Source organism: Oncorhynchus gorbuscha, linkage group LG02, assembly GCF_021184085.1.
Source record: "Oncorhynchus gorbuscha isolate QuinsamMale2020 ecotype Even-year linkage group LG02, OgorEven_v1.0, whole genome shotgun sequence".
NCBI classification, from domain to species: Eukaryota; Metazoa; Chordata; class Actinopteri; order Salmoniformes; family Salmonidae; genus Oncorhynchus; species Oncorhynchus gorbuscha.
This window is the reverse complement of record NC_060174.1, coordinates 59,771,545-59,798,084: the sequence shown is the minus strand read 5'-3', so window position 1 is coordinate 59,798,084 and position 26,540 is coordinate 59,771,545. Positions and strand designations below refer to the sequence as shown.

At 44.6% G+C, this 26,540-nt stretch overlaps 2 protein-coding genes and 1 pseudogene across 2 annotated transcripts; all 3 read left to right on the top strand.

Moving 5' to 3' along the window:
• The first annotated feature begins 408 nt into the window (after positions 1-408).
• On the top strand, positions 409-14,853 carry LOC124005551 (claudin-like protein ZF-A89). The gene is made up of 2 exons (XM_046314930.1): positions 409-1,038; positions 14,055-14,853. Exons 1-2 carry the CDS (start codon positions 563-565, stop codon positions 14,695-14,697), a joined length of 1,119 nt encoding a protein of 372 aa, XP_046170886.1. The 5' UTR covers positions 409-562; the 3' UTR covers positions 14,698-14,853.
• Positions 14,854-17,095: 2,242 nt separating this feature from the next.
• On the top strand, positions 17,096-17,962 carry LOC123993402 (claudin-like protein ZF-A89). Its single transcript, XM_046295515.1, has one exon. The coding sequence runs from the start codon at positions 17,160-17,162 to the stop codon at positions 17,778-17,780; it is 621 nt and encodes a 206-aa protein (XP_046151471.1). The 5' UTR covers positions 17,096-17,159; the 3' UTR covers positions 17,781-17,962.
• A 1,886-nt stretch (positions 17,963-19,848) lies between these two features.
• LOC123990456 lies at positions 19,849-24,522 on the top strand (annotated as a pseudogene).
• The last annotated feature ends 2,018 nt before the right edge of the window (positions 24,523-26,540 follow it).

Sequence of the window (26,540 nt, the reverse complement as noted above, 5' to 3'; positions counted from 1 at the left end):
TATGTTGAAGCCAACGTGCCTCTGTCTTGGCGCTCCCTCACCATTGTACATTTTTGGGGAATCTACAAACGTTTATTTCTCATTTGTTTTGCCACATGTATTATATTACAGACACCTTAATGCATACTTTTAAATTCTATTACGTGAGCAAAACATACAACAACAAAAAATACAACAAAGAATTCTCCCCTGTAAAACAAAATAAATACTTAAATACATGTCATTGCAAACTTGAAACATTTAATTGATATCCTGTAGAAGTGAAGACCTTTAAGAGAGATAGAGCGAGAGAAACCTTTATTTCAAGCCCGGCCCTCCCCCCCCCCTCCATCCCTCCCTCCCTCCCGAATGGGGGTGGTCAGAAGAACCTGTTCTCCTGGTAGTCCTTCCCCAATTGGGACTCAGACCTAGAGCAGCACACACAGAAACACAACCACCCACTGTATTCAGATTAGACTGAGAGAAGACAAATAACATCTACATCACACAGAAAGGAAGGAAGACAAAGGGCTGTCCAGTTTCACTCAGACCCACAGACAAACCAACGCCAACCGGATCTAAGATGGTGTCGGCTGGGCTACAAATGCTGGGCACTGCCCTTGGGATCATAGGCTGGATTGGGACCATCATTGTTTGTGCCATGCCCATGTGGAGGGTCACCGCCTTCATCGGCAGTAACATAGTCACCTCGCAGACCTCCTGGGAGGGTATCTGGATGAGCTGCGTGGTCCAGAGCACGGGCCAGATGCAGTGTAAGGTCTACGACTCCATGCTGGCCTTGAGCTCTGACCTACAGGCCGCCAGAGCTCTGACCATCATTGCCATCCTCGCCGGCATTATTGCCATTCTGCTGGCCGTAGCCGGGGGCAAGTGCACTAACTGTGTGGATAACGAGGCGTCAAAGGCTAAAGTGGGTGTGGCATCCGGGGTGGTGTTCATCATTGCCGGAGTTCTGTGCCTGATCCCTGTCTGCTGGACGGCAAACAGCATCATCCAGGACTTCTACAACCCGCTCCTGGTAAGCGCTCAGAAGAGGGAGCTGGGGGGGGCGCTCTACGTGGGCTGGGGGGCCGCTGCATTGCTGCTGATTGGAGGGGGTTTGCTCTGCTGCAACTGCCCCAAGAAGGATGAGGGTTCCTACACCGCCAAGTACAACAAGGCTCCTCGCTCCGAGGCCTCAGCAACGTCCACTGGAAAGGACTTTGTCTGAGTGAGGAAGAGAGAGAAGAGAGGGAGGGAGTGAAGAAAGGAAGATACGTCTGTTTGCCATGAGAGACTGTCTGATCCAACTGTGTGTATGTGTATTCTGAGTCACTATGGTGCTTCTGTATTACGAAGGTTTGAGGAGGATATTTATTGGTGATGAGCGAAGAAAAGAACCACAGTGACTAAAGATTCCATGTAACTTAACATTGAAAGAGAATCACACCCAAAGAGGAACCAAATTCCTTTAAACCAACCCCATGTAGTCTGCAGTTTTGTGTGTTTTGTATGTATTTTTGTGTAAATATGTGTGTGTGTGCCTTTACACATTTTGGCAGTGTGTTTTGTTAATTGTTTTATCCCAGCCATGTTTGTTACAATTGTACATTATTATTTATACATGTTATTGTTAAAGGGATACTTTGGGATTTTGGCAATGAGGCCCTTTATCTACCTCTCCAAATTCATATGAACTTGTCTCTGCGTGTGTTTTGAAGGAAGTTGCTAACTAGTGCTAGTGCAATTGCTAACTAGCTTTAGCGCAATGACTGAAAGAATATGAGTATCTGATAGCATGCGAGCAGATACCCACAGACTTCCATTAATTGTGCTAACACGAGTTGTTATTGGCTGTGGAAGCCTCTAACTTCCTTCATACTGTAAACACAGAGACAGAAAATGGTATCTTTGATTTCATCTAACTCTGGATAAGTAGATTTAAGGGCTAAAGATAAAGTTTCCCTTTAATATTGTAATTTGTATTCATCTTTTTTTAAACACGTATGAGTTACAGTAAATGGTTTTGAAACTAAATAAATATTTTTCAAATGAATTAGATTTTTTCATTATTTCTATTAGATACATGTAACTGGCAAGTAAATATTCAACTTTGTCCGAAAAACAACACACATCTCCTTTTGCCCTCAGAACAGCCTCAATTGGTCATGGCATGGACTCTACAAGGTGTCGAAACCATTCCACAGGGATGCTCGCCCATGTTGACTCTAATGCTTCCCACAGTTGTGTCAAGTTGGGTGGATGTACTTTGTGTGGTGGACCATTTTTGATACACAAGAGAAACCGTTGAGCATGAAAAACACAGCAGCGTTGCAGTTCTTGACACACCCAAACCAGTACGTGTGCCCGGCACCTACCTCATACCTCGTTCAAAGGCACTTAAATATTTTGTCTTGCCAATTCACTCTCTGAATGGCACACATACACAATCCATGTCTCAATTGCCTCAAGGCTTAAAAATCCTTATTTAACCTGTTTCCTCCCCTTCATTTATACTGATTGAAGTGGATTTAACGAGTGCCATCAATAAAGGATCACAGCGTTCACTTGGATTCACCTGGTCAGTCTACAGTATGCCATGGAAAGAGCATGTTTTGTACCCTCAGTGTATTTCTCAGGTATTCTTCTTTCGACGTACCATCTAAATGACTGGCTATAAGTCATAAGGGAAGTTGCTTTGCGTGCATCAACTAAAGTACCTTATTTCCATAGTCAAATAGCAGAGCAGGATCTTTGGGAACCATTTTGTACAAAGCCTGAAGAATATGAAACTCACTCCAACCCATTAGTATTGATCTTGAATTCAAATTGTTTGGAATATTCAAGATTACCTAACCAGTGTATTGTAGTTTTGTCTTTTTGATACATACTATTTTTCCTCCATGCACCTGGAAATACCATAGCGTGTGTGAAGTACTCTTTTTTTTAAGTGAACAAAGCCTGTTTGCAATACAATAGAACCTGAGAAAGATCCATTGTCTTGACTCACCCATCAGGTCTAGGTGTGGCACAGCATAGGAGTATGAGATCACGTGGTACTGATAGTTCCAAACTCATTCTTTGTTCAAATAGGGAGCTTTAACTGCAAACAGGACAGGGGGTTGGGGTTGTATTTGAATAAGTACAACACTGCATATAATGATCGGATAAAAAAAACTGTGTCTACAGAGTCTACATTGAAATGCCAGGTGATGTTTGAGAGAGAGAGAGAGAGAGAGAGAGAGAGAGAGAGAGAGAGAGAGAGAGAGAGAGAGAGAGAGAGAGAGATGGGTTGAGTGGAGTCAATTGTAATGAATATGTGACTACAACCGGTGTATTTTTAGCAGAGTAAAAGTGAGTGCAGCAGTCCTATTCTCAGACTGCAAAAGTGAATTGGCACTAAAAAATCCGTAAGAGTCTATTGACGCACCGGTGCATCAATCTGAGTAACATAATAAAAAAAATCCCCATCAAAATCTGCCAATTTAAGCTAGAGATAATAATTATTTTTCTGTTAATTGGCTGTGTCTTAATCCACCACATTCGCCTATGTCAGCCTTCCGCATCTGTGTTGGAAGGTGGGCGAGCTACAGCTGTGTTCGTCAGACCATGAGATATACCGAAAACGTCTGTAGTGCCCGAAAGGTTTGACCTACAAACTATTATGACCACTCTATGGAAAGGGGAGACTCTCAACCCCCACAAGTGTCAGGTAACCCATACAAACAAATTAAAGTATGGAGGTAGTTTTGTGCCAAGTTAAATATGTGTCCAAAATATATATACATATATGTACATTTTCTGAGCTTTCTTATATCTCCTAGATTTAGAACAGACACTTCGAAACCTTATTCCTTATGATTTATTTTTTGCCTGTCTTTTTTGCCATTTATGAATGTGTCATTCAATGCGTTTCTAAGGGCTGTAGTAGTAAAGGCCAAAATCAATATTTTATCAAATCATTGTTTTATATGTTTTTTTAGTACCTAAAGTGGTCCTAAAATTCTAAAATAATTGATACATGGTATGACCATCTTTAAAAAATTCCATATGTTAGCTTAATACTTAGTATATGGTTAGTAGGTCAAAAGTTCCCAGATGTCGTTCTAAGTATAAAAGCAGTAGACGCTAGTTCCGTGCCTATAAAGCCCATAATGCAATTCTTGAGAAAATGGGCGTGGCTTCACAATGTTTTCAGGTTTGATGAAAATGGCAGAAAATATGCAGCCAAAGTCCGGCGCGAGCGGATACAAATTCAATGCTTTAACTAATTATGACAAATGTTAAGGAATGTAATAAAGTAATGACTTTTCAAATAAGTTACATTACACTTTATATTGGCTGACAATTTGTTAGCTATGCTATCCTTTTGAATCGCATAGCATTACGGCAGTATGTACCGGTATGTTAGCTAGTTACCTAACATTAGTTGGCTACTAATATATTAACCTTACCAGACAGTATATAAACCATATGCCATTTATTGACTTGATTATTCACGTCATTCTTAGCTAAGTGGTAAAGTTGTTGTGTGTTCTCAATGGACATTGTTAATTCTGTCTATCTTCTCGTCTGAGTGTGCCAGAGCACAGAATATCTGACGAATTTACAAACGCTCAACACCCTGTAGAATATAGCCGGTGTCAGTAAAAGTTAGCAAAAAAAAGAGTTATTAAATTGTTGCCAGCAGCACAGTTACAGTCATCAATGCTCCGGATAACATGAAAACAGCCTAATCAGCTCTGCTAGGGTGATTCAAATTGTCAGAGTGAGGTGTTCTCTCATATGTGTCTGGAAGTAGCTAGCACGCTAGCCAACGTTAACCAGTTAGCTTGGGTGCTTGACTGCTGTTGTGAGGTCAGAACCCTCTGATCAACCCTACTCCTTGACCAGAACTCTGAATGCTCCGAGAGCAGAACACTGAATTTACGAAGGGACAATCTGAACAATGCTCTGGATTTCTCTTTTTCATCAACATCAAATATGCAACCAAGAGGAACTGAAATACTATCAGAAACATGTTTGATCGTTTTGACAGCTTTTCATTTGTTTAAAACCCGTCAACAAACTGATGTCATTTGGACATTTTTCATGCCACTCTCCTGCTTTTGCCATTGGGTAGAGAGAAAGTGTACAGTTTTACAGCTAATTTCTTGCAATTCTACACATCTTGCCATGACTTATGCTACATTCAGGATATCTGAGTGAGAGTGACTAACAAAATCAATGGGGGCCCCCTGGGCATGCTCACTGTGTGCCCGGGCAGTATTCGACCATGATGACTACAAGTTTATATAATTTGCTAGACTAACAATCATTTTGTTGTTGTTGTTGCTGGTCCTCTAGGCAGAGTTCCTCTGTCCAGTGTCTGTGTTCTTTTGCCCATCTTAATCTTTTATTGTTATTGGCCAGTCTGAGATATGGCTTTCCTCTTTCGATTGTGGTTAGGGCCAGTTTGCAATGTTTTGTGAAGGGAGTAGTGCACAGCGTTTTACGAGATCTTCAGTTTCTTGGCAATTTCTCGCATGGAATAGCCTTAATTTCTCAGAACAAGAATAGGCTGACGAGTTTCAGAAGAAAGTTCTTTGTTTCTAGCCATTTTGAGCCTGTAATCGAACCCACACATTTTGATGCTCCGGATACTCAACTAGTCTAAAGAAGGACAGTTTTATTGCTTCTTTAATCAGGACAAAAGTTTTCAAGTGTGCTAACATAGTTGCAAAAGGGTTTTCTAATGATCAATTAGCCTTTTAAAATGATAATCTTGGAATAGCCGTCACAACGTGCCAATGCAGGTAACAACTGTTTTGTTATGCAGACACCAGTCAAAAGTTTAGACACACCTACTCATTCAAGGCTTTTTCTTTATTTCTACTATTTTCTACATTGTAGAATAATAGTGAAGACATTAAAACAATGAAATAACACATGGAATCATTTTGTAACCACAAAAGTGTCAAACATATCTAAATATATTTTATATTTGAGATTCTTCAAAGTAGCCACCCTTGGCCTTGATGACAGCTTTGCACACTCTTGGCATTCTCTCAGCTGTTCCAAAAAGTCTTGAAGGAGTCCCCAAATATGCTGAGCACTTGCTGGCTGCTTTTCCTTCACTCTGCAGTCCAACTCATCCCAAACCATCTCAAATGGGTTGAGGTCGGGTGATTGTGGAGGCCAGGTCATCTGCTGCAGCACTCTACCACTCTCCTTCTTGGTTAAATAGCCCTTACACAGCCTGGATGTGTGTTGGGTCATTGTCCTGTTGAAAAACAAATGCAAATTGAAAAACAAAAGCTCAAACCAGATGGGATGGCATATCGCTACAGAATGCTGTAGTAGCCATGCTGGTTAAGTGTGCCTTGAATTCTAAATAAATCACAGTGTCACTAGCAACGCACCCCTCACCATCACACCTCCTCCATGCTTCACGGTAGGAACCACACATGCAGAGATCATCCGTTCACCTACTCTGCGTCTCACAAAGACAAGGCGGTTGGAGCCAAAGATCTCAAATTTGGACTCATCAGATCAATGAACAGATTTCCACCGGTCTAATGTTCATTGCTTGTGTTTCTTGGCCCAAACAAGTCTATTCTTAATATTGGTGTCCTTTAGTAGTGGTTTAGTTACATTTAACATTTACATTTAAGTCATTTAGCAGACGCTCTTATCCAGAGCGACTTACAAATTAGTTGCAGCAATTCGTTTCACACAGTCTCCTCTGAACAGTTGATGTTGAGATGTGTCTGTTACTTGAACTCTGTGAAGCACATATTTTGGCTGCAATTTCTGAGGCAGGTAACTCTAATGAACTTATCCTCTGCGGCAGAGGTAACTGTGGGTCTTCCTTTCCTGTGGTGATCCTCATGAGGGCCAGTTTCATCGTAGCACTTGATGTTTTATGCGACTGCAATTGAAGGAACTTTCAAAGTTCTTGAAATGTTCCGGATTGACTGTCATGTTTGTCATTTATTGTCATGTCTTGTCCCTGTGCTCCCCATGCTATTCGTTTCCCTCTGCTGGTCTTGTTTGGTTCTATCCCTCTCTCTCCCCCTCCCCCCTTTCACTCTCTCGCTCTCTCTTCTCTCTGTCGTTCCGTTCCTGCTCCCAGCTGTTCCTATTCCCCCTAATCATCATTTAGTCTTCCCACACCTGTTCCCGATCCTTTCCCCTGATTAGACTCCCTATTTATTCCTTTGTGATCCGTTCCTGTGCCATCGGTTCCTTGTTTTGTATTCCATGCTGTAATTGCGTTTCGCCCTGTCCTGTCGTGTTTTTTGCCGTGATTGTGTATCACCCTGTCCTGTCGTGTTTTGTGCCTTCTTCAGACGCTGCGTGTGAGCAGGTGTCTCAGTTGACTACGGCCTGCGCCTACCCGAAGCGACCTGCAGTCTGTGGCCGCTTCTCCAGTTGTTTTATCTACTATCTAGAGGATTTCAGTTATTCGGTTTTGAGCATTAATAAACTCTGTTTCTGTTAAGTCGCGTTTGGGTCCTCCTTCACCTGCATAACAGAAGGAACCGATCAAAGAATGGACCCAGCGACTTCTGACGCTCGTTACACTGCCGTCGAGATCCAAGGAGCCATGCTCGGCAGACACGAGCAGGAATTGTCCGCTGCTCGCCAGGCCGTGGAAGACCTGGCTGCTCAGGTTTCCGACCTCTCTGGACAGTTCCAGAGTCTACGTCTCGTGCCACCTGTTACTTCCTGGCCTGCCGAGCCTCCAGAACCTAGGGTTAATAACCCACCTTGCTACTTCGGGCAGCCCACTGAGTGCCGCTCCTTTCTCACGCAGTGTGAGATTGTGTTCTCTCTCCAACCCAACACATACTCTAGAGAGAGAGCTCGGGTTGCTTACGTCATCTCACTCCTCACTGGCCGGGCTCGAGAATGGGGCACAGCTATCTGGGAGGCAAGGGCTGTTTGCTCTAACGATTTCCAGAACTTTAAAGAGGAGATGATTCGGGTTTTTGACCGTTCAGTTTTTGGTGGGGAGGCTTCTAGGGCCCTGGCTTCCTTATGCCAAGGTGAACGGTCCATAACGGATTATTCCATTGAGTTTCGCACTCTTGCTGCCTCTAGTGAGTGGAACGAGCCGGCGCTGCTCGCTCGTTTTCTGGAGGGACTCCACGCTGTGGTTAAGGATGAGATTCTCTCCCGGGAGGTTCCTTCAGATGTGGACTCTTTGATTGCTCTCGCCATCCGCATAGAACGACGGGTAGATCTTCGTCACCGGGCTCGTGGAAGAGAGCTCGCATCAACGGTGTTTCCCTGCTCCGCATCGCAGCCATCTCCCCCCTCTGGCTTTGAGACTGAGCCCATGCAGCTGGGAGGGATTCGCATCTCGAATAAGGAGAGGGAACGGAGGATCACCAACCGCCTGTGCCTCTATTGTGGAGTTGCTGGACATTTCGTTAATTCATGTCCAGTAAAAGCCAGAGCTCATCTGTAAGCGGAGGGCTACAGGTGAGCGCAACTACTCAAGTCTCTCCATCAAAGTCCTGTACTACTTTGTCGGTCCACCTACGCTGGACCGGTTCGGGGCGCTACATGTAGTGCCTTGATAGACTCTGGGGCTGAGGGTTGTTTCATGGACGAAGCATGGGTTCGGAAACATGACATTCCTTTCAGAGAGTTAGATAAGCCTACGCCCATGTTCGCCTTAGATGGTAGTCATCTTCCCAGTATCAGATTTGAGACACTACCTTTAACCCTCACAGTATCTGGTAACCACAGTGAGACTATTTCTTTTTTGATTTTCCGTTCACCGTTTACACCTGTTGTTTTGGGTCATCCCTGGCTAGTATGTCATAATCCTTCTATTAATTGGTCTAGTAATTCTATCCTATCCTGGAACGTTTCTTGTCATGTGAAGTGTTTAATGTCTGCCATCCCTCCCGTTTCTTCTGTCCCTACTTCTCAGGAGGAACCTGGCGATTTGACAGGAGTGCCGGAGGAATATCATGATCTGCGCACGGTCTTCAGTCGGTCCCGAGCCAACTCCCTTCCTCCTCACCGGTCGTATGATTGTAGTATTGATCTCCTTCCGGGGACCACTCCTCCTCGAGGTAGACTATACTCTCTGTCGGCTCCCGAACGTAAGGCTCTCGAGGATTATTTGTCTGTGTCTCTTGACGCCGGTACCATAGTGCCTTCTTCCTCTCCGGCCGGGGCGGGGTTCTTTTTGTTAAGAAGAAGGACGGTACTCTGCGCCCCTGCGTGGATTATCGAGGGCTGAATGACATAACGGTTAAGAATCGTTATCCGCTTCCCCTTATGTCATCAGCCTTCGAGATTCTGCAGGGAGCCAGGTGCTTTACTAAGTTGGACCTTCGTAACGCTTACCATCTCGTGCGCATCAGAGAGGGGGACGAGTGGAAAACGGCGTTTAATACTCCGTTAGGGCATTTTGAGTACCGGGTTCTGCCGTTCGGTCTCGCCAATGCGCCAGCTGTTTTTCAGGCATTAGTTAATGATGTTCTGAGAGACATGCTGAACATTTTCGTTTTTGTCTATCTTGACGATATCCTGATTTTTTCTCCGTCACTCGAGATTCATGTTCAGCACGTTCGACGTGTTCTACAGCGCCTTTTAGAGAATTGTCTCTATGTAAAGGCTGAGAAGTGCTCTTTTCATGTCTCCTCCGTTACTTTTCTCGGTTCCGTTATTTCCGCTGAAGGCATTCAGATGGATTCCGCTAAGGTCCAAGCTGTCAGTGATTGGCCCGTTCCAAGGTCACGTGTCGAGTTGCAGCGCTTTTTAGGTTTCGCTAATTTCTATCGGCGTTTCATTCGTAATTTCGGTCAAGTTGCTGCCCCTCTCACAGCTCTTACTTCTGTCAAGACGTGTTTTAAGTGGTCCGGTTCCGCCCAGGGAGCTTTTGATCTTCTAAAAGAACGTTTTACGTCCGCTCCTATCCTCGTTACTCCTGACGTCACTAGACAATTCATTGTCGAGGTTGACGCTTCAGAGGTAGGCGTGGGAGCCATTCTATCCCAGCGCTTCCAGTCTGACGATAAGGTTCATCCTTGCGCTTATTTTTCTCATCGCCTGTCGCCATCTGAGCGCAACTATGATGTGGGTAACCGTGAACTGCTCGCCATCCGCTTAGCCCTAGGCGAATGGCGACAGTGGTTGGAGGGGGCGACCGTTCCTTTTGTCGTTTGGACAGACCATAAGAACCTTGAGTACATCCGTTCTGCCAAACGACTTAATGCCCGTCAAGCTCGTTGGGCGTTGTTTTTCGCTCGTTTCGAGTTTGTGATTTCTTACCGTCCGGGTAGCAAGAACACCAAGCCTGATGCCTTATCCCGTCTGTTTAGTTCTTCTGTGGCTTCTACTGATCCCGAGGGGATTCTTCCTTATGGGCGTGTTGTCGGGTTAACAGTCTGGGGAATTGAAAGACAGGTTAAGCAAGCACTCACGCACACTGCGTCGCCGCGCGCTTGTCCTAGTAACCTCCTTTTCGTTCCTGTTTCCACTCGTCTGGCTGTTCTTCAGTGGGCTCACTCTGCCAAGTTAGCGGGTCATCCCGGTGTTCGAGGCACTCTTGCGTCTATTCGCCAGCGCTTTTGGTGGCCGACTCAGGAGCGTGACACGCGCCGTTTCGTGGCTGCCTGTTCGGACTGCGCGCAGACTAAGTCGGGTAACTCTCCTCCTGCCGGTCGTCTCAGACCGCTCCCATTCCTTCTCGACCATGGTCTCACATTGCCTTAGACTTCATTACCGGTCTGCCTTTGTCTGCGGGGAAGACTGTGATTCTGACGGTTGTCGATAGGTTCTCTAAGGCGGCACATTTCATTCCCCTCGCTAAACTTCCTTCCGCTAAGGAGACGGCACAAATCATTATTGAGAATGTATTCAGAATTCATGGCCTCCCGTTAGACGCCGTTTCAGACAGAGGTCCGCAATTCACGTCACAGTTTTGGAGGGAGTTCTGTCGTTTGATTGGTGCGTCCGTCAGTCTCTCTTCCGGGTTTCATCCCCAGTCTAACGGTCAAGCAGAGAGGGCCAATCAGACGATTGGTCGCATACTACGCAGCCTTTCTTTCAGGAACCCTGCGTCTTGGGCAGAACAGCTCCCCTGGGCAGAATACGCTCACAATTCGCTTCCTTCGTCTGCTACCGGGTTATCTCCGTTTCAGAGTAGTCTGGGTTACCAGCCTCCTCTGTTCTCATCCCAGCTTGCCGAGTCCAGCGTTCCCTCCGCTCAAGCGTTTGTCCAACGTTGTGAGCGCACCTGGAGGAGGGTGAGGTCTGCACTTTGCCGTTACAGGGCACAGACGGTGAGAGCCGCCAATAAACGCAGGATTAAGAGTCCAAGGTATTGTTGCGGCCAGAGAGTGTGGCTTTCCACTCGCAACCTTCCTCTTACGACAGCTTCTCGTAAGTTGACTCCGCGGTTCATTGGTCCGTTCCGTGTCTCCCAGGTCGTCAATCCAGTCGCTGTGCGACTGCTTCTTCCGCGACATCTTCGTCGCGTCCATCCTGTCTTCCATGTCTCCTGTGTTAAGCCCTTTCTTCGCACCCCCGTTCGTCTTCCCTCCCCCTCCCGTCCTTGTCGAGCGCACCTATTTACAAGGTACATAAAATTATGGACATGCGTTCTCGGGGACGGGGTCACCAATACCTAGTGGATTGGGAGGGTTACGGTCCTGAGGAGAGGAGTTGGGTTCCGTCTCGGGACGTGCTGGACCGTTCGCTCATCGATGATTTCCTCCGTTGCCGCCAGGATTCCTCCTCGAGTGCGCCAGGAGGCGCTCGGTGAGTGGGGGGTACTGTCATGTTTGTCATTTATTGTCATGTCTTGTCCCTGTGCTCCCCATGCTATTCGTTTCCCTCTGCTGGTCTTGTTTGGTTCTATCCCTCTCTCTCCCCTCCCCTTTCACTCTCTCGCTCTCTCTTCTCTCTGTCGTTCCGTTCCTGCTCCCAGCTGTTCCTATTCCCCTAATCATCATTTAGTCTTCCCACACCTGTTCCCGATCCTTTCCCCTGATTAGACTCCCTATTTATTCCTTTGTGATCCGTTCCTGTGCCATCGGTTCCTTGTTTTGTATTCCATGCTGTAATTGCGTTTCGCCCTGTCCTGTCGTGTTTTTTGCCGTGATTGTGTATCACCCTGTCCTGTCGTGTTTTGTGCCTTCTTCAGACGCTGCGTGTGAGCAGGTGTCTCAGTTGACTACGGCCTGCGCCTACCCGAAGCGACCTGCAGTCTGTGGCCGCTTCTCCAGTTGTTTTCCCCTCTACTATCTAGAGGATTTCAGTTATTCGGTTTTGAGCATTAATAAACTCTGTTTCTGTTAAGTCGCGTTTGGGTCCTCCTTCACCTGCATAACATTGACTGACCTTCATGTCTTAAAGTAACGATGGACAGTCATTTCTCTTTGTTGTTTTTTGCTGTTCTTGCCATAATACGGACTTGGTATTTTACCAAATAGGGCTATCTTCTGTAATGCACCCCTACCTTGTCACAACACAACTGATTGGCTCAAACCTATTAAGAAGGAAAGAAATTCCACTAATGTACTGTTGCATTCCAGGTGACTACCTCATGAAGCTGCTTGAGAGAATGCCAAGAGTGTGCAAAGGGTAGCTACTTTGAAGAATCCAAAATCTAAAATCTATTTTTATTTGTTTAACACTTTTTTGGTTACTACATGATTCCGTATGTGTTATCTCATAGTTTTGATGTCTTCCCTTTTATTCTACAATGTAGAAAATAGTAAAATAGTAGGTCTGTCCAAACATTTACTGGTACTATATACAGTATATATATATATCCATTGATTATTGAAGAATATAACTTATAAATCCCTCATGGGTTTAGTTCAATTGTCACACTCCATGAGAACCCAAAATATAACCTTGTTTTATTCCAATGTTTGTAAACATTGTGAATGTAAACACACACAGTGTAGCCTCATAACATGGTTAAACTGATAATTTTCTATCATTGATGGTCAGTCCTTGCATCCATAGATCTGTCTATTAATCTGAGAGTGGTTACATTTCTCCAGGCCCATCCCTCTGCTATTTACCAAAACAGAGGCGGGGCAACCATTTCATCTGTGGCTTTGTCCTTTAAACAGCTGCATATTATCAAGATATCGAAGTGTCGCCAACAGGCCAATAGCACATTGTTATAAATTCAACCAGTCAAGTCAGTTAAGAACATATTCTTATTTACAATGACGGCCTAGGAACAGTGGGTTAACTACCTTGTTCAGGGGTAGAACAACATATTTTTTTTACCTTGCCAGCTCGGGGATTCGATACAGCAACCTTTCGGTAACTGGCCCTACGCTCTAACCACTGGGATACCTGCCACCCCCAAAATGCAGCATATGGCATTCATTTTTTCACATGTAAATAGCACTTTTCAGTAGTGCTCAAACCATGCCATTCCATGAGCGCAGCTTTTATTTTTCAACTCAAATCAATGAACCGAATCAGTCCTCCATGACAACAAAATCATAAGTAACGAGGAGGGGTGGCTAATAAGTCCTTCATTTTGGGGTCATGCTCAGGTAAAACAATTTGGCTAATCTATACTTCCATATTCCCCTTGAAGATCAATGACTGGAATTCTGATAGACTTTGGTTAATGTAAATATATAGTTTACTCGTATTATTCTATGTTGTAGAAAGCGATGGGTTAGAAGAAGCCTACATAACCAACCCATAAAGTAAAATTTAACATCCGTATATGGCCAGCTATGTAAAATTTAACAATGATTTATCCTGCACCAGATGTCGTTCAAATGGTAACATACACTTGTCTTCTTCTATTGTCTCTTAAATGGAAAACTAGTAACTGCAACAGATTACATTTAGAAAGTAACCTACCCAGCCCTGGTTAATTGTGAGCAACACGACAGGCAGACTGGCCACGTTTATTAGTTCAGTGGGTGTGTATCGTCCAATAAACATCCACAGGTGCTTTCAATCGGCTCAATTAGTGACCACACCCTGGCAGGTGGGTATATAGGTTGGGGTCTGTAGCCTCACCACAACCATAACACTGCTACACACAGGTCCTTCTGGGTTCACGTGAGGCTTGCATGCGTACAGAGAGCGAAAGCAATGGCCTCCGCTGGTCTCCAGATTCTGGGCATCGTCCTGGCTCTTATCGGTTGGCTAGGGGACATTGTCATCTGTGTGCTCCCCATGTGGAAGGTGACTGCTTTCATAGGCAACAACATTGTGACAGCGCAGATGGTCTGGGAAGGCCTGTGGATGAACTGTGTGACGCAGAGCACGGGCCAGATGCAGTGTAAAGTCTACGATTCCATGCTAGCGCTCCCTCAGGACCTCCAGGCCGCCAGATCTCTGGTGATCATCTCCATCCTCGTGGCCCTGATCGGCATCCTGTTCTCCGTGGCAGGTGGGAAGTGCACCAACTGCATCGAGAATGTCGAGGCCAAGTCCAAGGTGGCCATTGCATCCGGCGTGTTTTTCCTGGTCTCTGGCGTCCTCTGCCTGATCCCAGTGTCCTGGTCATCCAACACCATTATCAGGGACTTCTACAACCCGCTACTCAACGACCCACAGAGGAGAGAGCTGGGAGCTTCACTGTTCATCGGATGGGGCTCTGCTGGCCTAATGCTCATCGGAGGCGCACTTCTCTGCTGCCAGTCTCCCCAGCGTGAGGAGAGTGTGTACTCTGCCAAATATTCTGCCCCTCGCTTCACTGCCAGTGGAAGGGCCCATGTCTGACAGATTAACACTTACATTGAATCGTGTTTTAATATGGACATTTCCTGCTTGTGTAGTCTGAACATGGGTAAATCTGTTTCTCAACACTTGACAAGGATGATTTGATATTTTAGCTTAACAGCTTCATTGCTTTAATAAATTATATTTTAATGCTAATCATTTGTTCTTTAATTGTAACATTTGAAGAATTTAGGCTAGGTCTCATGGTTGGTGCTTAAAAGTAACTGCAAGTAAAACTCATACAGACTAAATATACTTGTGCCCATTAGTTCAAGTAAAAGTGAATAAATAGTTTGCAGTATAATGTAAAAAAGTTAACATTTTCTGCTTTTTTAAAAACAATTTCTCAGATTGCACTCAATTTAATATAAGGATGTACATCTGTCTGCTATAAAATGGTATATCTGTTCTCTAAATCAAACGGACACGATGTGACTGTCTTGAATACAAATGGTGAACTGGTACAATTTCCCCAACTCCTGGGTCAGTAACAGGGCTTTGGGTGACATGACATGTAAGTTTAAATTGGGAACTTGTTTAACTTTGAGGCAGAATTTAAATGACTTACGTTCCATTAACTGGCCCTTCATCTGACCTAAATGTTTGGCATTAGTGAGACTGGTGCAGTGAGTGACTGTTGGCCATGTTCACTCAGTCACAGTTGTGACAGTGTTATGGTAGTCCTGAGGTACAAGCTTGGTGGTCCCTTGGGTTTGTTACAACTAACCCTGACCATTAGCTAGCTTACATTTTAGCTATAACGTTAGCATTCCTAAATTAAATATCTATACACACTGGCTATAAACCTGTTTGAATCTTTAAAGCAGGTAATGCCATTCCAAAAACAACTTACCTCAATCGTTTGTTTTCAGATCAGATCAGAGTATCTCAGGGTCTAGCGTCTTATGACGGTTGAGGACTTAACAGCATGTATACAGTGAGTCTGGTTCTAGCTTGTTCCTGATTGGAGATATTTAGTGTTACAACTATCCCCAGTTAGGACAGTGTAATCCCAAATGTATTTATTTTTACTACCAGGGTGGCTGTCTGTCCCTGCTAGAGTGTTTCCACTGTGCTTGATTGGAGCCAGGCCATATGGGGTCTTCAATAGTTAACAGCCACAAAGTAAAACCTCTCCTGTTTCTACAATTTCTCTTAATGTTTTTTTTATTTTTATAAATGCCTCCACACATTTTTGGGATATAAAGCAACCCACTTTGACTTAGTGGAAGCCAGATGGTCAAAAAGCCAGCAAAGGCTCTTATCAGGATTGTGTAAAGTACAGGCAAACATGCTGTTATCAAATAGTATAGGCCTTCCCAAAGAAATGTTGGCCTAGTATACAAAATAAGAATGCCAACTCAAACAACCAAAGTCTCAAACATATGTTTATACTCAAATTGTTGCTTTGCATGTTTACTTTGCTTTTGAAAATCCTTGATTTTTCAACAGTTGCCTTATATAGGCCTGTAAAGGTGGGAAGAGAAGAAAGGATATGCATATGAAAAGTATTTTAACAGGGCCATATCCTAATTTGCACACATGGGAATGTTTGGTTGTCAGATGTTAACTGGATAATCTACAAAGGAGGGGATTTGATTATCTAGCCCACATTGCCCTGGTGGGAAGAGATTGCATTTGTTTCAGAACCGGGCTGCCACCCAGGCATGAGACAGGTGCCCCAATCTGGCCGATGACAAAACAAAAGTGACATGGTTAAGCACATGGAGTAATGAGGATTCTGTAATTTCACATGCAAAAGTGATTGCTTTTGATAAAACACTATCTGCCTTCCCAATGAAAACTAGTTAGAAAATCCAAACATATTTATTGTGAAACATTGTTGTAGGCATATGTTCTGAACAATGTCAAATCAAATCAAATCAAATTTATTTATATAGCCCTTCGTACATCAGCTGATATCTCAAAGTGCTGTACAGAAACCCAGCCTAAAACCCCAAACAGCAAACAATGCAGGTGTAAATGCACCATGTTGCCAACATGACTGAGGGGGACAGATTACTGTCTGATTTGGAATGGGCGCTCCTCCCTCACCGCTTTCACCCAGTTCAAGTCACGAGCCATAGACTGGTGCACTGCGGGTCAGTTTAATCAAACTTCCTCAGTGGATACAACTGCCTGTGTTTAGCTGACATGCTTCCAATGAATGAGCTTGTACTATTAGCCTCACAGCTTATATCAATGATGGTTAATTATGTAAGCTACCTTCCACAGGTGCCCAACACTATAGGCAGACTGGGCAATTTATTATTTTTGGAGGGTGTGTAGCGGCCAATAAACATCAACAGGTGTTTTCAATTGGCTTAATTAATGACCACACCCTGGTAGGTGGGTATATAGGTTGGAGTCTGTAGCTTTACTATTTCAGCAAGTGGTCCCCCCTGCTAAACACTGGTCCTTTAGGTTTTATGTGAATCTTGGCTGACTACAGAGAGAAAGTTATGTCCTCTGCTGGGCTCCAGGTTCTGGGCATCTTCCTGGCTATTATTGGTTGGCTAGGGGACATTGTCATCTGCGCGCTCCCCATGTGGAAGGTGACGGCTTTCATAGGCAACAACATCGTGACTGCACAGACCTTCTGGGAAGGCCTGTGGATGAACTGCGTGCAGCAGAGCACAGGCCAGATGCAGTGTAAGGTTTACGACTCCTTGCTAGCTCTCCCCCCGTACCTCCAGGCTGCCAGAGCTCTGGTGATCATCTCCATCCTTGTGGCCGTGATCGGCATCCTACTCTCCGTGGCCGGGGGGAAGTGCACCAACTGCATTGAGGACAAGGAGGCCAAGTCTAAGGTGGCCATCGCATCCGGTGTGTTCTTCCTAGTCGCTGGCGTCCTCTGCCTGATCCCCGTGTCCTGGTGCGCCAACACTGTTATCAGGGACTTCTACAACCCGCTGCTCACTGACGTGCAGAGGAGAGAGCTGGGAGCTTCACTGTTCATCGGCTGGGCCTCTGCTGGCCTAATGCTCGTCGGGGGTGCGCTTCTCTGCTGCCAGTGCCCTCTGCGCGAAGAGAGGGGGTACTCTGCCAAATATTCCGCCCCCAATAGAGGGGCCTACATCTGACAAGATGAACACTTGTTTTACATGGCTGTGTTTGGTGCAGTACGAATGAATTAAGTTTTTCGATTCACTTCAGTGCGCCTGGACATTTGTCAAAAGGCAATTGTAATCCAAATTTGTATCTACTGTTTTTAGCTAACTGTTTTTATCGAATTGCTTTAATAAATATTGTAATTTGTTCTTGAGTTGTGACATTTGAAATATTTTGTTTCAAGTAGGTGGGGTCTCATGGTATTAGATAAGGGTTTAACTTGTTTTCACTCACAATCTAGTCATGATCCCTTTAATCAGACCAATATTTAAGTAGGCAAACTAATATATGCCCTCCATGCTTGTTTGCTGTCTGTGAAAACACTTTAGGGCAAATTAATCAGATTTTGACAATACAGACATACATCTCAAAGCCAGGACTCAGATTTGCATCTGACTTCAAACCACTTACGAAGGTGGTTTGAAATGGGGCTGAAAATATCTGATTCCATGTGCTTTTTGGCTGTTCAGCCTGGAGGAAAAATAACAGATTCAAGATGGATATGCAGAAAAGTAGAACTTGAGTCACAATCTGCTAATGTGAATATTTGTTTAATTCTTCAATCTCTGTCGACTTTGATCATTGCTAGACAGACACAAGACACTTTAAGTCAAATCTGTAACAAGGCCACTCGGGAACATTTAATGCCATCTTGCTAAGCAACTCGTGTAGATTTGGCTTTGTGTTTCAGGCTATTGTCCTACTGAAAGGTGAATTCGTCTTCCAGTGTCTGTTGGAAATCAGACTAAACCACTAGGATTGAAAGCATGAATGTAATTATATACTGTATAGAAACTGTTGTGCAAAAAATAAGGGGTTCCATTATGTCCATTTCTTTTACACCCTTTTATGGTATCCAATTGGTAGGGTTATATCCTTCCTGTTTGGCCCTGTCCGGGGGTGTCCTTGGATGGGGCCATAGTGTCTCCTGACCCCTCCTGTCTCAGCCTCCAGTATTTATGCTGCAGTAGTTTGTGTCGGGGGGCTAGGGTCAGTTATATCTGGAGTACTTGTCCTGTCCTGTGTGAATTTAAGTATGCACTCTCTAATTCTCTCTTTCTCTCGGAGGACCTGAGCCCTAGGACCATGCCTCAGGACTACCTGACATGATGACTCCTTGCTGTCCCCAGTCCACCTGGCTGTGCTGCTGCTCCAGTTTCAACTGTTCTGCCTGTGATTATTCTTATTTGACCATGCTGGTCATTTATGGACATTTGAACATCTTGGCCATGTTCTGTTATAATCTCCACCCGGCACAGCCAGAAGAGGACTGGCCACCCCACAGCCTGGTTCCTCTAGGTTTCTTCCTAGGTTTTGGCCTTTCTAGGGAGTTTTTCCTAGCCACTGTGCTTCTACACCTGCATTGCTTGCTGTTTGTGGTTTTAGGCTGGGTTTCTGTACAGCACTTTGAGATATCAGCTGATGTACGAAGGGCTATATAAATCAATTTGATTTGATTTGATTAGTAGTTAGTCTTGTCTCATTGCTGCAACTCCTATACACACTCAGAGGCAAAGGTCCTCCGAAACACAACCCAACCTAGCCACACTGCTTCTTGACAACGCACATCCAACCCAGAAGCCAGCCGCACCAATGTGTCAGAGGAAACACTGGTCAGTGTGCACTGCAACCGGCCCGCCACAGGAGTTGCTAGTGCATGATGAGACAAGGATATCCCTGCCGGCCAAACCCTCCCTAACCCGGACGACGCTGGGCCAATTGTGCGTTGCCCCATTGACCTCCCGGTCGCAGCCGGCTGCGGCAGAGCCTGGGCTCAAACCCAGAATCTCTGGTGGCACAGCTAACACTGCGATGCAGTGCCTTAGACCACTGCGGCACCCGGGAGGCCTTCCTGATCATTCTTATATCGCTCAGATATAGGACAGACACTTCAGAACAAACTTCCTTTTGATTAATTGGGGGGAATATCTGTTGTTCAATGTAGAGATTCTGTTATTCAATGCGTTTGTATGCTACGAGCAATAAGGACAAATATTTGTTTACTTTAAGAGGCCTTAAAATTCTAAATCAAATAGAAAAATGACTATGCCCCCTCTTACCAATGACTTTGACTACACCTATTACACGCTCCACCACCTGCCTCCTCTTGCGAACCTGCTCTCTGTGAGCAGACATCTGACTGCCACTGCCCAGATTTTCAACATCTCCTTTGGAAGCACTACTTACATATTACTTCTGTGGATGTTGCTCTTCTCAGGCTGTTCTATTCTTTGGTGAATATGTTTCCAACCTGTCATTCCACTCATGAAAATACTGCTGTCAGTGGGCTTGGTAAATGCCATAAAAATTTAACAGTATAAAGCATGGCTTTCTTTCGATTGGTGCCATCTTTAAAAAAGAAAAATGTTTTTTTTTCCATTGAAGGTGGAAACTGTGGTAGCAATTTCTGGGGAAAAAGAAACTGCAGATTCTTTTAAACAACACTTTATTATAAGATTTGTAAAAATAGAGCATCAACCATCCACTACTCAACAGTGCATAGTTGAAAGCTCAACAAACAGTGTCGGTTCACATCCTTTTTGGATATGTGGCAGTCAGCACAGAGTGTGTAAAAGGCAATTAGTTGTCTGTGCAGATTTAATGCAGTCACAACAGCAAACACTATAATGTGCTCCTTTCTGCAAGTTTCCGTACATGTGACTTCCTGTAGATAGTAAACCCAAAGGGACGTCACATGCTGCGGTCACATCCACACAGCTCCGCACCGCTAAAGCTAACTCTCTCTCCTCTGCTCTCATCCTTCTAGACCTATCGGCTGCCTTCGATACTGTGAACCATCAGATCCTCCTCTCCACCCTCTCCGAGTTGGGCATCTCCGGCGCGGCCCACGCTTGGATTGCGTCCTACCTGACAGGTCGTTCCTACCAGGTGGCGTGGCGAGAATCTGTCTCCTCACCACGCCCTCTCACCACTGGTGTCCCCCAGGGCTCTGTTCTAGGCCCTCTCCTATTCTCGCTATACACCAAGTCACTTGGCTCTGTCATAACCTCACATGGTCTCTCCTATCATTGCTATGCAGACGACACACAATTAATCTTCTCCTTTCCCCCTTCTGATGACCAGGTGGCGAATCGCATCTCTGCATGTCTGGCAGACATATCAGTGTGGATGACGGATCACCACCTCAAGCTGAACTTCGGCAAGACGGAGCTGCTCTTCCTCCCGGGGAAGGACTGCCCGTTCCATGATCTCGCCATCACGGTTGACAACTCCATTGTGTCCTCCTCCCAGAGCGCTAAGAACCTTGGCGTGATCCTGGACAACACCCTGTCGTTCTCAACTAACATCAAGGCGGTGGCCCGTTCCTGTAGGTTCATGCTCTACAACATCCGCAGAGTACGACCCTGCCTCACACAGGAAGTGGCACAAGTCCTAATCCAGGCACTTGTCATCTCCCGTCTGGATTACTGCAACTCGCTGTTGGCTGGGCTCCCTGCCTGTGCCATTAAACCCCTACAACTCATCCAGAACGCCGCAGCCCGTCTAGTGTTCAACCTTCCCAAGTTCTCTCATGTCACCCCGCTCCTCCGCTCTCTCCACTGGCTTCCAGTTGAAGCTCGCATCCGCTACAAGACCATGGTGCTTGCCTACGGAGCTGTGAGGGGAACGGCACCTCAGTACCTCCAGGCTCTGATCAGGCCCTACACCCAAATAAGGGCACTGCGTTCATCCACCTCTGGCCTGCTCGCCTCCCTACCACTGAGGAAGTACAGTTCCCGCTCAGCCCAGTCAAAACTGTTCGCTGCTCTGGCTCCCCAATGGTGGAACAAACTCCCTCACGACGCCAGGACAGCGGAGTCAATCACCACCTTCCGGAGACACCTGAAACCCCACCTCTTTAAGGAATACCTAGGATAGGATAAAGTAATCCTTCTCACCCCCCCCCCCCCTTAAAATATTTAGATGCACTATTGTAAAGTGGCTGTTCCACTGGATGTCATAAGGTGAATGCACCAATTTGTAAGTCGCTCTGGATAAGAGCGTCTGCTAAATGACTTAAATGTAATGTAAATGTAACATCCAAACGGACCGTGGCTACACGCCCAGTCTTATGACTCAGTCCCACAAAGACAAGTTTGTATCAGGTTAGAAAAAACACGAGCATATAACAAGAGACAAGTCTTTAAACAGTAAAACATGGGATAGGATGACTAGTTATGTCATTTTCCACGACAAAACAAAAAAACGTGTTTAGGTCGTCTGACTTGAAATAATCAAAAGTTGGGCTGGTTTCCTGGCTCTCGTTGACTCTCTCTTCCACTGCAGCTGAACTGGGCCTGTCATCAACCTGGATATGAATGAATTAATAAACTAAATAATTATAGAGGCCCAATATCGTTGACAAAATACGAACAACACAGCAGCATCCCCACCGTTTGAACAAATTAATGAATAATAATAACAACAATAATAATAATAAAAGTACTTTTTGTATGGCATGAATGGGGCTGGAGAAAAGTAGCTTAGCACTAAAATGCAGTTGTAACTCATAGTTGTTTTAACTACAGATTAAAAATACAGAAACATAGTGGAAACGGTAGCTTAATAGTCAGGCTGAATCATCATGCTATGTCAAAGATTGACTAATGTTAATAATAGGGCTTCAAACAAACATTAGCGTGTTGAATGTAATGTAAAAAAAGAAAGAAAGATTGAAATCTAACCTTTCTGGTAAAAATATACTGAACAAAAATGTAAACGCAACATGCAACAATTTCAAAGATTTTACTGAGTTACAGTTCATATAAGGAAATCAGACAATTTAAATACATTCCTCAGGCCCTAATCTATGGATTTCACATGACTGGGCAGGGGCACAGCCATGGGTGGGCCTGAGAGGGCATAGACCCACCCACTTGGCCGCCAGGCCCACCCACTGGAGAGCCAGGCCCAGTCAATCAGAATGTGTTTTTCAAAGGGCTTTATTACAGACAGAAATACTCCTCAGTTTCATCAGATGTCCGGGTGGCTGGTCTCAGACAATCCCACAAGTGAAGAAGCTGGATGTGAAGGTCCTGGGCTGGCATGGTTACATGTGGTCTGTAGTACTGACAAATTCTCTAAATAACGTCGGAGGCAGCTTATGGTAGGGATATTAATATTTCATTATCTGGCAACAGTTCTGGTGGACATTCCTGCAGTCAGCATGCCAATTGCACGCTCCCTCAAAACTTCAGACATCTGTAGCATTGTGTTTTGAGATAAAACTGCACATTCTAAAGTGGGCTTTTATTGTCCCCAGCACAAGAAAGAGAAGCCTTTTGGCTCCAGGTTTAACCCTTTTTGGTTCCAAGTAGAGCCCTCTGTGGAAAGGGTTCTACATGGAACCCAAAATAGTTCTAACTGGAACCAAAAGATTATTCTATGGGGACAGCCAATGAACCTGTTTAGGTTGAAGATAATACCTTTTTTTCTAAAAGTGTAAGATCAGGCAATTATGGACAGTTGAATAGCATGTATTTTTTGGGGAACTCCATTCTCAATGAGACCTGATGCAGAGAAAAACATTCATGATCATCAGCATAGCTAGTAAAACCTAGCTCTTACAAAGCTGGTTAGTAGGAATCAATACACATTAAAGATCAGAGTATCAAACAAAAAGAAAAAAAAGCATTTGGCACACAATTTAAGGAGGGGATGAGGCAGAATAAGTCACTGGTAACTGAGTGGGTGGCCAAGGACTGCTGTAGAGGCCATGCATTTGATCATTAACATGTTTCAGGAACTGTAAAGACAGTGAGGAATCATGATTAACCATTTCCTCAGGTCTAGAAAGTCCATGGACTATTTTGCCTCTCAGCAGTCTGCTAGACAGACAGAATTGAAAAAGGTATACGAGAGGCCAATTAACCAACAGACAGTGTTAGAGATGACAACAGTAATGAGGGCATTTCCTCTATGCATTGATAAACTCTTCTGGCTTCTCGTGAACATGCCATTTAGACCTGGTTTGTCTATGTCAATCAACTCTTGTTGATTAGGACATGTCTCAGAGTATGAGTGCTGATCCAGTGTCGGTTTTGCTTTTTAAATCATAATCATTAAGAGGAGGAAACTGATCGTAGGTCAGCACTTCTACTTTGAGAATCTTTATGAATACAGCCCTGAGGATTTGATGTTCTGACAAAGTTGCAGTTTCTGTGTGTGTGTGTGTGTGTGTGTGTGTGTGTGTGTGTGTGTGTGTGTGTGTGTGTGTGTGTGTGTGTGTGTGTGTGTGTGTGTGTGTGTGTGTGTGTGTGTGTGTGTGTGTGTGTGTGTGTGTGTGTGTGGGCCAGAAGCAGTGTAAGGTCTACGACTCCCTCCTGGCCTTGCCCCAGAACCTGCAGGCCACCAGGGCTCATCATAATCGTGTTCGCCATCCTGCTGGGCATTACAGGGGAAGTGCACCAACTTTGTGGACGTCGAGAGCTCGAAAGCTAAAGTCGCCATCGCTAGCAGGTTCATCTTCCTCATCATTGCCATCCTGGTCCCTATCTGCTGGTGGGCCGAAACCATCATCCAAGACTTCGACAACCCCCTTCTGATCAAGGCCCAGAGGGAGCTGCGGGCATCGCTCTACATCGGCTGGGGCTCCGCAGGGCTGATGATCCTGGGCGGGGCACTCCTCTGCAGCTCCTGCCCACCCAGCGATGAGAACGAATACGATGTCTAGTACACTCCAATGCTGCTGCCAGCAGCAAGGCCTACATCTAGATGTTCAGACACACCACAGACTAGACCACCCAGAGGCATGGATGAGGGGACTGAATGGAAGGGGTGTTGAAAAAAAATGGGACTCTCCAAATTGTTCACTGTGCTATTTTCATGTTTTTACGGAAGCGTCTACCACATTCCTTGCACTGATGCAGTTTCTCTACATTGTGAATTTGCTGAAGGAGTTTTTTGCTTTTACTGTCCTATTTGACTGTTGTACCACTGTGAAATTGACGTGTCAATGTATGTGTGAGTGGACAGTGTTGGCTAAAGTATGTAAGAGTATGGTGTAAAAGGTGATGTCAGTTCCTCAAATGTCGAGGAGACCCTCTCTAGGTTATACGAAAAAGTATACAACTAAGCATCATAAAACAGAATTCCACACACTCTTGAACACACCTGTTATCATTCTGGAAACATATTATTGGACTCTTTCCAGATTTGGGCAAGGTTGAATTGAACTGTTCTATTAATATTGTTTGTATGTTGCATTCCTACTGTCACATGGATTTGTATTGCTTGTGTCGTATTACACTCAGTACTACACTATATTATTATTCTATATTATCTGCATCTTCAGATGTATTTTAAACCAAAATATGAAGTATTCCATTATTCCAAATAAATGTTTTTAAGAGACAGTAATAGTTTCCAAGTCAGACCATTCATTTCTGTTTTAAAATGTGGATTAAAAAAAACTTGAACTTATGACTGAGGGGAATAGCTCAATGTGTATGTGTGACACACTGAAATGACTGGTTGGGCAGTGTTGCACTCAGCTCAAGTCATTTTGTATATGAAAGGAGTCTGTGCAAACAGGTTGTGTTACTAAGAGACGTGACAACGTGGCCTACTTCAGAAAGAATGTTACAGATCAACACACACAAAGAGCGGGGGGAGAGCGGGGGAGAGGAAGAAGCGCTATAAACAGAGGGGAGAGGGAGGCGGAGAGGCAGTCAGACAGGAAAGGGAGACAGAGGTAGAGAGACGGGGGAGCAGAGCTTTTGAGTGTGTGTGTGTCCGTATACAGGACCAGTCAAAAGTTTGAACACACCTACTCATTCAAGGGTTTTTCATTATTTTTACTATTTTCTACATTGAATAGTAATATTTGAAGTCATCAAAACTATGAAATAACACATATGGAATCATGTAGTAAATGTTTTAAAAAGTGTTAAATCTAAATATATTTTATATTTCAGATTCTTCAAAGTAGCCACCTGTTGCCTGGATGACAGCTTTGTACACTCTTGGCATTGTATCTCTGAGGCCCTACTGTATGTTGTTAGTTATCAGAGGCAGTAGTAATACCAGAAGTAGCAGCAGCACCATGTTGTTACTGAACCATACCCCAGTGTTTGTGTGTAGGTAAAATACAGATGTGCCGTCTAGACACAAGATGGTTATCGCTGTCTAAAGGGTTACAGTTACAGTTTACATTACACTGTCAACAAGCAAGCTACTGTTTTCAGATTCATCAGATAAGGGCACACACACACACACACACACACACACACACACACACACACACGCACACGCACGCACGCACACACACACACACACACACACACACACACACACACACACACACACACACACACACACACACACACACACACACACACACACACACACACACACACACACACACAGTCTGAATCACCATCACCAGCAGGAGAGATTATTTGTGCCATAACACTAGAAATTACTGTAATACACAGCACTAGTCCATATAATATGTAGGTGGTCCTTCATAATCTCCTAATTGACAGCATGGACTCTAAACCACCCCCTGGCCACACAAAGCCTCTTTCACAACTTCACACGAAGAGTGAGATAAAAAAAACACTTCTCTTTCATTATTTTAAGTCTGGGGGTGGTGGGGATATGGTTTCAAACGGGTTATTCTGAACGCCATCTTTTGTTTAAACAAAAAGTAAAGTCCTGTTACATGTCCCCCCTTTGTCTCAATGTGTCCTTTCAAAACACGCATGCAAACATTTTACACATTCTCTGTC

What these genes read in the sequence shown, in the direction of transcription:
- LOC124005551 (XM_046314930.1), top strand. Translation starts at nt 563, where the DNA reads ATGGTGTCGGCTGGGCTACAAATGCTGGGCACTGCCCTTGGGATCATA. An exon ending in GTAAGCGCTCAGAAGAGGGA is followed by an intron (nt 1,039 to 14,054) that starts GCTGGGGGGGGC and finishes ATGCGTACAGAG; the next exon opens with AGCGAAAGCAATGGCCTCCG.
- LOC123993402 (XM_046295515.1), top strand. Translation starts at nt 17,160, where the DNA reads ATGTCCTCTGCTGGGCTCCAGGTTCTGGGCATCTTCCTGGCTATTATT.